General features: G+C 37.4%; 2 protein-coding genes across 2 annotated transcripts in view; one reads left to right on the top strand and one right to left on the bottom strand.

The window, feature by feature from the left end:
* LOC109463370 (DENN domain-containing protein 5A-like) overlaps positions 1-5,805 on the bottom strand; it is a 42,524-nt gene extending 36,719 nt beyond the window's left edge. The window contains exon 1 of the mRNA XM_019760143.1: positions 5,571-5,805. Coding sequence (XP_019615702.1) covers positions 5,571-5,667 — 97 coding nt within the window. The 5' untranslated portion in view covers positions 5,668-5,805. The remainder of the gene's footprint in view (positions 1-5,570) is intronic.
* A 257-nt stretch (positions 5,806-6,062) lies between these two features.
* Positions 6,063-11,295, top strand: LOC109463372 (VID27-like protein). Its single transcript, XM_019760147.1, has 6 exons — positions 6,063-6,241; positions 7,237-7,348; positions 8,407-8,525; positions 9,520-9,715; positions 10,205-10,345; positions 10,793-11,295. Exons 1-6 carry the CDS (start codon positions 6,197-6,199, stop codon positions 11,215-11,217), a joined length of 1,038 nt encoding a protein of 345 aa, XP_019615706.1. The 5' UTR covers positions 6,063-6,196; the 3' UTR covers positions 11,218-11,295.
* The last annotated feature ends 774 nt before the right edge of the window (positions 11,296-12,069 follow it).

Raw genomic sequence — 12,069 nt, 5'->3', positions numbered from 1 at the left:
GACAAGAACTTTCGTTCTTTCCTAGAGCGATTAAGTTGTATAAGTATAAGAACTGAACTCTGTTCATCACGAGTGGTTTGTATTTTTAACTGGCTTTTAATTATGCTGCTTTTAATCGTTGTCTTCATGTTGAGAGCTTTTACTGTAATTGTCAACGAATTTCATGTCACATTTTCTATGAATCTGTGTACATGCCAGTTGATTTAAATAAATTGAACTTGAACTTGAATCTCACCAGTCAACATAAATGCTAACTCATTATTTTGACTGGTAAGATTCTAAATAAAGATGACTTCGAATGCCCGGTATTGTTAATTGCGGACCACTGTGCTGTAGGTGAAATGTAGTCAAGCTAGGGGAACTCTAACTTGGCTACTTAATAATGGCTAGTAGTTGGGTAGCCCTGGCTGCATGCATATGTCAGTTCAGGTCATAGATTTAATGAACACAGTTTGACAGGATGGCCCCTGGCCAAGTGCTGACTGCAAAACCTGAAGAGATTGGCAAAGGTACAGGATTGACACAAAACAGTACTCTATTCTCCTTACTTCAGGTTTGGCACAGAAAAGCAAAGAAGAACACAGCATACAAAGTTACTTACATTAGGGTTTCAAAATTAGGCTTAACCCTTAGCACACTGAAGTAGCTACTTGCTAACAGTTCCCTATTGATTATGAGGTTAGGCAGTGGGGAAAAGGTTTAAAAGATTAATAGTATTTAGTGTAACTGGTGCTACAGCAAAATAAACTTGCAGTTATAGTATTATAAGTAGATTAGTAGGTATGAACTTTCAATAGATATTATAATGATAATTTGAGCCAAAAGTCATTTTCAGTCATTTCATTTAACTTATCATCATTATTTCTTGGACGTATTACACCCCTAATTTCAACCAGTCTTCCATAATGTTGTTGGAGCCACTGAAACGCCAATTTTCTTTTAAAAATTACACAGTATTACTATCAATGCATGCGGCATGCCCCCAAATTTCATTTTACTTTTGTAAGAATTGTTACAAATTTGAAACTATCCTTCTGAAACTCTAGATATTACACATATATTAAAATTAACTCTCATACACATTTACAACTACATTTGTACTTGCTCATTATAATACCTGGTATGGAAAAACTCATTTGTCGTGACCATATGGTGCCCACTGTAAACCCATGATTGTTGTTAGACTAATGCATAATTGGTGAAATTGGTTGTGGCAGTGTGACAAACATCAAAATAAATCAAACTAATGTACTGAGAAAATCAGTGACATGTTAGATATTTTTTTCCAAATGTAGAAAAAAAAAAAGTTGAATTGTTTTTTGATAACATCGTCAACCATGCAATATTGTTATTATGGGTTCACCACACCACGAAGTGGTGTGGTGAAACCATATTGCTTTTTCTGATGTTTCTTCTCCTCCTTCTCCTCCTTCTCCTTCTCCTGCCATTTTTTAAATGGATTCAGCTTCTTCATTTTAGGGCCTAAGGTCCTGAAATTTGGTATGGAGGTACAGTGGGCAAATACCCCTAGGCGTTTTTTAAATTATTGTGATACAGGCTTTTAGAATGGTTTTATTTGAGTTTTTTGGCTGTATTATAGCTAATGTATTACTGTGTTAGTGTGCCATGTTTACCACGTCTGGGCATGAGTCATTACAATGGAATGCAGGGCATCAACCAATAGGCATGCAGCTTTCCTCTATACTTCTTGCTGATTGGCTGTTGGAATTTAACTTGATTAACACCTGCACACTGAGCATTTCCACCTGCTCAGAGCATTTCTTGCTGATTGGCTGTTGGGATTTAACTTGATTAATACCTGCACAGAGTATTTCCATACTGACAGTATGTCTTTATTCAAGTGTTTTGGTAGGTATTTCAAGCTTTTCTGCTCCAGCATTGGAATGCGGGGCATGAACGTTTTTTTATTTATTTTGAAAATCAACAGTTTGCATTATGCAATTAAAAATCCTAACCAATAAAGTAGGGAATAGCTATCCAACTGTTGTTTTAGTTGTATGTTACTTCATATTATAGTTATATCAATGTAAATCATTGTTTTCCCTTGTGTTTCTCATTCTTTCCCTGCCATGTGGTAAAATGTGGTGAACCCATCGCTGTATTTGCTCCAAAGCAAATATTGGCCTTTCTAGTTATTAGTTAAATTAATTTTAAAAAATAGGGAAACCCTACAAAATAAAGAAAATTTTCCTAAAAATTTGAAAATGGAACCGTCCTAAGGGGTGTTTGATTAATTGCTTTCCCTGATGATACAATCATTAGCATGACAATGGCACCTATGGGGTCCTGACTGACCTATTGGGGGCTGACTATCCCATGAGTCACCCTTTTTTGTCACACCACTTTTCCCTTTCACATGAGTACACAATTTCACTCTGCTGCATAATGAGCAAAACCAATGGATTCTCACTTTTGCATACGATCTGCATTGTGAGGCAAAAGGGTTCCAAATAATGAAATTGATGGATTGAAAATTTTTGACTTCATAACAAGTAAACTGTATTCACAGTAAATTCAGCAAACTTACCAACATTCATTCATATAGCCATAAGTAACTGTTGACGTGTGTGTGGATGCAATTGATTGTTAACAAAAAACAAGTACTATTTCAATACAGACTTTTGCAAATAACAAACTACATATTTTGAATATATGCATGGTATATTTGCTAATACAAACTTTCTTTGATTATATTGAGCACTGTGCATGAGATTGCAAAAATGTTTTACTGAGGAACAAAATTTGCAATATTTTCTTCAAAATAAATTACAATCTTGCATTTGAGGCAAGACTGCAATCAATCAATTGATGACACTAAGGCCCATGAGAGACTCACATATCCATATACGAGCCCAATTAAGACCCAATAAAAAGACCTGACATTCATTTTCTATAGACAATAATAGACAAGTATGATATAGTAGTGCCCTGGGTATGTTAACAATTGTAATCTTGGCATTTTCATGTTGTCAGCAAGGACCAAAAATGTTAATCGTGGTACAGAAATTGAAATTGGACCTATCTGAAATATTTCCATTTATAATAATGGCAAGCCAAGGCTCCCAATAAAGTTGGCAGAAAAAATTGGAGACAACAGAAAAATTAAACAATTTGTAATCTGGCAAGCTTAGTAACATAAGTCTTTCATTTCCTACATTGCCATACAACAAAACAGTATACTGTATACTAGTAGTATACCGAGTCATAACAAAAAAGTAACAAGTTGAATCTAAATAAAAGGCATCAAAATTTGATATTCAAAACAAAATGATGACTATTTGGAAGAGACTATATACAGAAACAAGCTGTGCTTGTGTGTTCCGTTTCAGCCTCAAGCAATCTAAATGGTTTCCGAATGTGTCCCTTTATATTTTGACACAAAAAGAAGACAAAAATCATAGCCTAAAGCTATGGTATTTGCCTGTCACTGGAACAATGGTTTCATTTCATAAATGGACCCAAGACAACTAGTTTTACTTGAAAAGAGAAAACAGTTGAACAAAACGAAATATGACACAACATATGATGTCAACTTTCCATTGTGGCTTTCATAAAAACAAAAATGTGTGTTTCTATTATATCAACTGTTAACATTATTACAGTTTACAGTGATGTCATTGTTATTTTTACCAAGTTCAGAAATCAGAGAAAACTTAACTCGCTATTTAAAAAAAAACTTTGTAACTTGTATCTTTTTCTTCTACACACGACAAATAACATTAGTAAGGTCTCTTTCCAAAAAGAAGCTCTAAAAATCAAGTACTTCAATGTCCAATGGTCTGTTGGAATTTTATCTATAACACGTACAACTCAATTTCAATTTTGGTTCCGTCTAAAAAGATATGAAACATATGCAGGCCTTCTTTTATACATTAATATCTGATATATTGTAGCGTGGGTTTGGATTTTATCAAGATATGACGTCAATTGTTCTTTGATGTTTCCTCACGCAAGTGTTACAGTGCACAGCTGAGTAAAGATTGGAGAAGCTCTAAGACAATGGAGGACTGTATTACCTCTATGTAACAGCTGGACTTATGACATTATGTCAATGATAGAACCCACAGAAATCAGTAATACATTATATAATTGACATACAAAAATATCAGTAATATATTATATAATATTGATATCTATGGTCTCTCACATTGTAGCAAATGGCATGTATTCTGCTTGTATGCCTTTATGCTTATAGATACATCATGCTACAATACTTCTAAGAGATAACAAAACATACTATCTTATTTTTGCTAGGAAAAAAACTAGTCTACCGGTAAGTCATGAGATGGAGGAAATATACAATGATGAGAAAAGAAGTCAAATATTTGGGCTGTAGTAAAAACAGAAGTACTACTAGATGAATAAACAAATAAAAGTATATGGTTGAATGACAAAAATCTATATATACTGAAATTTATTGCAAATTCATTGTTAATTCCACTACATGTATTACCCATGTAGTTGCAAAATACAAACATACATGAATAGAAACAACGATCAATGAATAAAAAATATGGAAATAGTGAGCTTAGTGACAATGTTTTGAAATATAAATAACAAATAAAATACAATCAAGACAAAATAACAGTGTATAATTGAGTGTATGCTATACATTTCTACATTGGCATCACACTAGTTATTCTTCTAGTTATGTAAAGCACACGGATGGAAAATGTAAATATATTGATGTTTTGAGGTACAGGTTCTATTTTTATGACAAATCTTGTTTATTTTGTGTGTGAAATATCCCAAAGAAATAAACTATACTCAAGAATAAAACAGTACTGTGTATTTGTGTGTATTCTATACATTCCTACACTGGTATACACTGGTTATTCTTCTACCAAAAATGACGGAAGAAAAATATTGATGTTTGAGGTACGTGTTCTATTTTATGACGCGATGTTTATTTAGTGTTTCAACACGTATTTCCTGGTTTCTAAACCGGAAGAAATTCACAAAGGATTAGATTTTTCCTGCACGTCAGCAAAAAGGAAGTGTCTGTCTACGGAAGAAACTGGGATGTGTATTGATATCAGCGATAATTCCTACAATTTAGTGAGATAATTGTAAGATTGTGATTATTTTTCACACCTCTGAACTGCGTAGTGAAATCATCTAACATGGCGTGAAAATAAAACTAGAACCGAAGAAAACGGACCCTGTTGCATGATTTTGTAAATCAGGACTTCGCAACAACCTGAAGATAAACACGGCTACATTCTTTAACAGACCTCGGTTATTTCGTAAGGATGTGTTGTTGACATTTCTAGGGGGCAAAATCCAAGGACTTCAGATGGGGACGCTACACCCAAAGAGAAAAGGCGTTTCGAGTTACACATTTTGGCGTACGTTGTTTAATTGGAGGACAGCCAAAATCGCCATAACCCTGATATTCTAACAAAACATTAGTTCCGTCCCTACGTGACAACGTAAGTAGAAGCTAGAATATTACATGAAATGGGGATTAAAAAATCAATAAAGATATTTTCTGCCGTCAGCTTTTGACGCTTTTTTTCTGGCGATGTCTTTTTAAAGAGCTGGCGTACCTTGTAGTTGGTCCGGTTCTAAGCCCGATGCGACGTCCAAACCGCAGACCACGAAGTAGTCGGCGAACCTGGTCCCTGCTTGGCCCGGCTCGCTCATCTTGGACGTTCGGAGAGTGATGTAAAGTCAGAAATTCGGAGGAAAATTTGGGAGCAACAAGCGATTTTCGAGTGGAACCTATCCCTCCGCCATGATGGACAAGAGGGTGTTCTCGCGAGATGACGCAAAACTCACGAGACTTTGTGGTTTAATCTCAGACGATTCTACTTTATGAAAAATAGGGGACACTTATTTTGCTATAATAAAAAATATATCATAAAACATTGTTTTTATAGTAAAATTGTGGCACAAAATATGTATAAAATCATCAATAAATGTATCAAATTATTTTGTTAAAGGCAAATTATACATATTTCATATAGGCAGGTATTTTAAAGTTATCATGTAACAGTAACCTACCTTTTTTGACGATGAGTAGAATAGTCCCCGGGTAATTTGAATAAGAGTTCACTTTCGGTCATTGCCCCACTGTCGAGTACCACTCCCACTTTGAGAGGTTTGTTGCCACAAGCTCCCCTCCATTTTATTTAACTTTTCTGCGGGCCCTGGGCGGAACTAGCGGTCTAGAATGAGCGAGAAGAAGACCCAGAAGGAAGTAGCAAAGGAACGTCTGGTATGTGGGCCGAGAATACATCGCAATCTGTCGAGGAATTCTTTACCTTTTGTAGCCCCACTCTGCCCCCCTCCCCATTTTGTTTTCTTTTTCCTATCTTTCAATCTAACACCACGGCATGCTAAAATAATTTGAAGCTCCTGGACTATTCTGTAGCTGTGTACTCAGTGCAATCAGTTTTTTTCTGCGTTGTTGTAGTTTTTGATTGTTTCGAATGTTTAAAAATCAGCCGTTATGAATTGCTGCACCGTTACTCTAGGACTTTGTCATGCAAATATGAAATTCCGTTGGGTCTTCCCCCACGCTATGGCACAGTCTGGACATGAATCATCTGTTATGTTTCCCATACGTGCGTATCACTATGTCTTAGAATTTAGAGCTATCTTCTGTCCAACACGGTAGACCTCATTGTTTTTAGAGGTTCATTTTCTGCAGTGTTTACTTTCTATCTGAAGTTGAAATTTTCTTTGCATTACAACAATAAATCATGAAATTATATTATATTTGGCTCATACAATTAAACACAAAGGACCATTTATGAAAGCAGATTAGCACTCCAATGTTGTTTGATAACAATAGATTAATTAATGATAAAAGGAGCAATTAATTAATTGCAATTTGCTATGGATGGAAATGACTGATTTTATTCACTCATTGTTTTCAAGAATCACATATATATAATGGGATCTAGAATTGCCATTTCAATGTTACTAATTTTGTACTTCGAATACAGTTTGACTTTAAAAAGATTGGGAATGGACAAGAAATCTTATTTATGTTTTACTCGTGTGTCATGATTTTTTGTTTGTGAAGGTTCCAGACATCAATTCATAGTACAATGTATTTGGATTATGGGCAAATACCTGTTCAAATACAGATTCTCTTAGTCTGATGAAAAGTAGTGAATGCTACTTGAAATGTCTTACAGTTTTCAAAATCTATCCAGTTGTTTGAGTAACTGTTTTCTTATGTATAGTCTGTCTCATCTCTTCTAGGAGAAAGACCTAGCCAGGTACATCTATGTCCCACAATGGCACCTGGGAGCACCCAAAACTGCACCAACCAATGGGAAAGTACCAGACATTCCAGATTTCACACCACAGCTAGGTAACATTATATATGTTAATAGTCTGAGTTAAGTTAACCCTCTCATTCCTAAGTTAGCCCTTTGATAACAGATTTGCATTGGTTTTGGGGTGAGGCAGTTAAGAGCAGGTTACTTCTGTTTCCTGCTGCCTAATCATGTACCATGCATGATCCAGTGGTTAGCGACCCTGCCTCTGGATGTCCTAGAGTTTGAATCCCGGCTGTGTCACTCAACTGCTACTGGAAAGTCCTTAGGACAGGTGGTCCACTGTTCACTGTACATTTATCATATCCAGAACCATGCCTATCTATACTTCTATGCCTGAATGGGTTAGGGTTAGGATCAGGCACGGTTCTGGATTGTTTCTGCATATCCAAGAATGTAGATTTGCCCCAGGCATGGTTTTGGATAAAGTATGGTTCTGGGTACAACAACATTGTTGAAAAGAGCTAGTGGATCTGAAGCTTACCCAGTCACAGGTTTAATGAAATGGCATACAAATTGTAGCAATTCTATCCTCTCTTTCACTGCCAGTGGAAGAGTAGCTCAAGTATTCACTGATTGAGTCCATTTCAACTAAACTGGTTCCAGATCACATTGAACAATGCCATTTTGGCAAGATTAACACGCAAACTAACCCTGTACAAATTCTGTGCCAAAGGTCTGACTTAGCAGTTTAAGTTTGAGTTTATTTGGATCCACAATTGCAGGAAGACAGTCCTCACAGTCACTGCTGGTGGCGTGGCTGTGGTACATTTGATCTAGTGTTGTTCTGTTTAGGGTCAGGACCCGGTGTCAGGGTTCCTGTCCTACATACATGGTCAAACATCTGTGTGTGACAGTCTGTCCCACTAACAAGGTCTCAGGTTAAAACAAAGGATTAACATACAATTCAGCTGTACTAATTCTAACATACGATTCTGCTATACTAATTCTGCTATGATATACTTTTGCTACACTAAGTGATAAGTTATGTTGATTTTGATTAATGATAATTGTTGGTGTACTACAGTAGTATTACCTGTTTTGCAGGAATTGATTTTTTTTCTGTTGTTTGTTTCTGCATGAATCTGTCCAGGTGATGTCCTATCCTGGAGTGACTACCGTGACACCCACACCTACATAGTAGGGAAGGATGGAGCCCTGATACCCAACCCTGACTACAGTGGATCTGGGTACCTCACTATACCTTTGGAGGTAAATAGTGGAACTGAAAGATGTTAGCATACCGCTATTACTTAGTATCAACAATAATCAGAATACACAAACCAACATATTATTACATGTACTTGCCATAAAGGACATCAAGATGGGATTCAATGTCTTTGAGGTGTTCTCTTTCCAGGGCTCAAAATCCTTTCTTTCTTTTTTTTTTTTTTGTACTGATGCAGCTAACTTTGAAAATTGTCTGCATCAGACAAATTTTCCTCACTCCACCCAGGTGTAAAGTGTGTGCCTGACTTCAGTTGAGGAGGTAAAAGATGGTGGAAGGAGAGTGATGGGCTCCACCTTCCAATGCCATGCCCTAAATACAGTGGATTAATTACAGTTTACACATAACAACCCACTGCTCCTATGGAATTCGGTGGCTAATGGACACTCCTCTAGCCAATGCTGCCTTGCCACCATATAATCTGCTTGGAGATTAGGCTTCCAAATGTTCCATAGAATAATTCAAAAGCCTTCTGCATGCACCAAGTACATGTACACCACTTTCAAAAATTTGTATACCAGATTTGGACATTGGAATTTATGTTGTTACAAGTTTTTGTTTAGAGACGCCAAATTTCGAATTGAAATGTGTGTTTTGTTGGGTGGGCATGACATGAATAAAATACAACACGGGGTATTCCACATCACACTCAGTCCAAGCCCTCCCGCGGGTTAGATCTGTTAGGGTGATACACCATATTTATGTTTATCGAAGGAAAACATATTGTTTTGCTACATTTCTTATTCTTGTTCTCCAAACAGTGACCTCAATGACCTGAACCGATGTTGTGTCTGTTACCATGGTAACTAATGTTGGGTTACATCATGTTGTAATTTCATAGCAGGAGGGATTTAGACTCCTATCTGACCATATATATATAAATGTGTTTGAGTAAGAATTAACAGAGCAGACCACATGTGAAGGTAAACATTATGCCTTGCAAATGTAACTTTTCTAGTTACCTTTTTGTTTGTTCAGATCACCCAGCACATGACAGATGCCAGGAGAAGGTACGAGGGTGTGGATGTCCTGTTCATGGACCTGAGACATGACGACCAGTTTATCCAGGAGAACTTCGGCGACCTTCCTGAGGAGTGGAAGTTCACCTGGTACGACGGCGAGGAGGAACTACAGATCACCTTTCCTAACGGGAAAATGCAGACATTTTTACCTGGTCAGTAGGTTTCAACACTTTTGTATGTGTCTTTCTTTTGTAAAATCATGGATGTTCAAGGATGCATGTATCAGCACCTGTATTGGTACAGCTGGTATAACCGCCCTTCAGCATAACACACCAGTTTTGTATGCATGCGGCGCAGTGGCAGCTTGCACTGCACTACCTGTTACAACTATTATTTGCACAGTCGTTTAATTCCAGGAGTTGTTTAAAGCTTTCTAGTGATGATACCCCAACTGTGCTTGATGGCAATGAGCTCTACTCTACGATAGTTCTTGGAGTTTTGAACACTTCAATTCTTAACTCTGGTAGTTGAAGGCATGACTGTTACTTGTTCTTTTCTGGGCTGGTATCAGATACTTAGTGGTTGGTACGTCCACCAGTTTATTAGTCATTTTGTACATCATGCAGTTTCTTGTCATCCTTATGAAATTATTCTCGGGATGTAATAAAAATTTGTTTTGAAATAAATGAACTTTTTTCCAGGCGAGCACACAAAAGAAGACATCTTCAGATGGTACGAAGGTAGTCAGAAGATGCAGAGTTCTTTCTCGGTGACCTATGACCTGAAGGGTGAGGACCTGAAGCGATTTCAGGAGAAATACCAAAACAAGGATGATCCAAACGGTAAGATCAGATCGGGGACAAATTCATCTGAATCATCATTTTTTTGTGGATGTGGGCTGGTTGGCTTTGAGATAATGATTTCATTAAATTTTGATCATGCATCTTGGCACCGTTGAACAGTAACAAGGAGTTTGGTCCCTCCTCAAGTCTTTCTGATAAAGTAATTTTTGTGACATTTCATCTAAAAATTTCACCAGATAACAGAAAAATGGTACATGTGATACAGAGGTATACCACAATGTCAACATCTCTACTGATTTTCAAATTAATAGAATGTTTCTTTCCTATTTTTTGTAAGAAGAGATTCACAGATTTTGGTTAGAGCAGTGGTAAAAAAAGTCTTTTTAACCTTCTTCTTGCTGCCTATCCCTGTAACCATACAAATTTCATGCCGAATTGGCTCTCTTAGCATTCTGAGGGTTAAAGTTTCTTCCACAATTCTTACAGACCAGTACGCCTGGCTTCGAGCACGACCAAAGATCCCGCCGACCTGGACCATGGAGCCGGGGGGAGGGGGAGGGGGCAGCGACAGACACCACGGCACATTTTACCTCAACGGCCCCGCCGAGGAAGCCAAGGCAGCGGTCGACGCCGTGAAGGAATTCTACGACGGTTTCCAACACACCACGACAGAACCAGTCGAATACTCGGACGAGGAAGACGAAGATGATGATGATGACGATGAAGAAGAAGAAGATGAAGAAGATGATGATGACGATGATGATGATGAAGAGAACGAAAGAAGGAGAAAAAGGATGAAATTCGATTTCGAAGAAGGAGGAGAAGCAGGTGATGATGATGATGATGAAGATGATGAAGATGAGGAGGAGGAAGAAGAAGATGGAGATGAAGAAGAACAAGAAGGAGTCTAAAGACTTGTATATTTTATTACATCTTTGATGTTATCTAACACAGAAACACATACCTTACCTCTTGCAGTATACCTGACACTCCTTCAGTCGTTGGTTTAAATCCCAACCAATGAATAACAGAAGTCAGCATGTCGGCAGAACGTACTGCACCTGCGCAAATCTCTAATGTATTGTGCATAGTACTTTGGCAGAACGTATTCAAGTATTTAACAATGACATCCTGTCTATAGTTTTCAAATGCCGTGTCGGAAAAGATGTTGTCTGCAACAGGCAAAATTCTGATGCGATGTTAACCAAACATCCAGCGAATACCATCAAATGTCTGGGTTTCACGCAGATGCAGTAGGTTCTGCCAATGTGCTACAGAACTCAACTCTCATTACACTGGTGGCAGTGGTTTCAAGTGTGAAGAGTATGGTGGTTGATTTGTCAAAAATTAAGGACTCACTTTAAGCTGCAGTAACATTTGTTGTGTGATATTTTTGTCACAAAGGTTTTTTAGTGAGGCCACAAGAGAATAGTGAAGCAACCGTTGACAATATCACAAGACTGTTGGATTTGAAAGACCTATCCACAACTGGAGAATGCTAATCTGTCATAACCCATATCGCTCAGCAAATGTGACCATATACTAATTACTAAAGCAGGTGCAGTTGCTTTGAAATCTGCTGAAACAATTTAATATTGAACATACAGTTATGAGTCTGGGGTGGAATCCCTCTTCTTTGTAACGTACCTCTTTGATATACATTTGCACTGCCATTTAATGCCAAACTGGAACTGGGATGACCTGTACGGACTGTCTGTAGGTAGGGTAACAGAAACAAGTGTCATAGAGTCTCCTGTGTAACT

Source organism: Branchiostoma belcheri, unplaced genomic scaffold (genome assembly GCF_001625305.1).
Source record: "Branchiostoma belcheri isolate BF01 breed outbred unplaced genomic scaffold, Haploidv18h27 scaffold125, whole genome shotgun sequence".
Classification (NCBI taxonomy): Eukaryota; Metazoa; Chordata; class Leptocardii; order Amphioxiformes; family Branchiostomatidae; genus Branchiostoma; species Branchiostoma belcheri.
This window is presented reverse-complemented; position numbering and strand designations above follow the sequence as displayed.

Excerpts from the sequence above, each read along its gene's own strand:
- LOC109463372 (XM_019760147.1), top strand. The coding sequence starts at position 6,197 with ATGAGCGAGAAGAAGACCCAGAAGGAAGTAGCAAAGGAACGTCTG. Across the intron at positions 7,349-8,406 it reads AGATTTCACACCACAGCTAG|GTGATGTCCTATCCTGGAGT; the intron begins GTAACATTATAT and ends GAATCTGTCCAG. Across the intron at positions 9,716-10,204 it reads AATGCAGACATTTTTACCTG|GCGAGCACACAAAAGAAGAC; the intron begins GTCAGTAGGTTT and ends ACTTTTTTCCAG.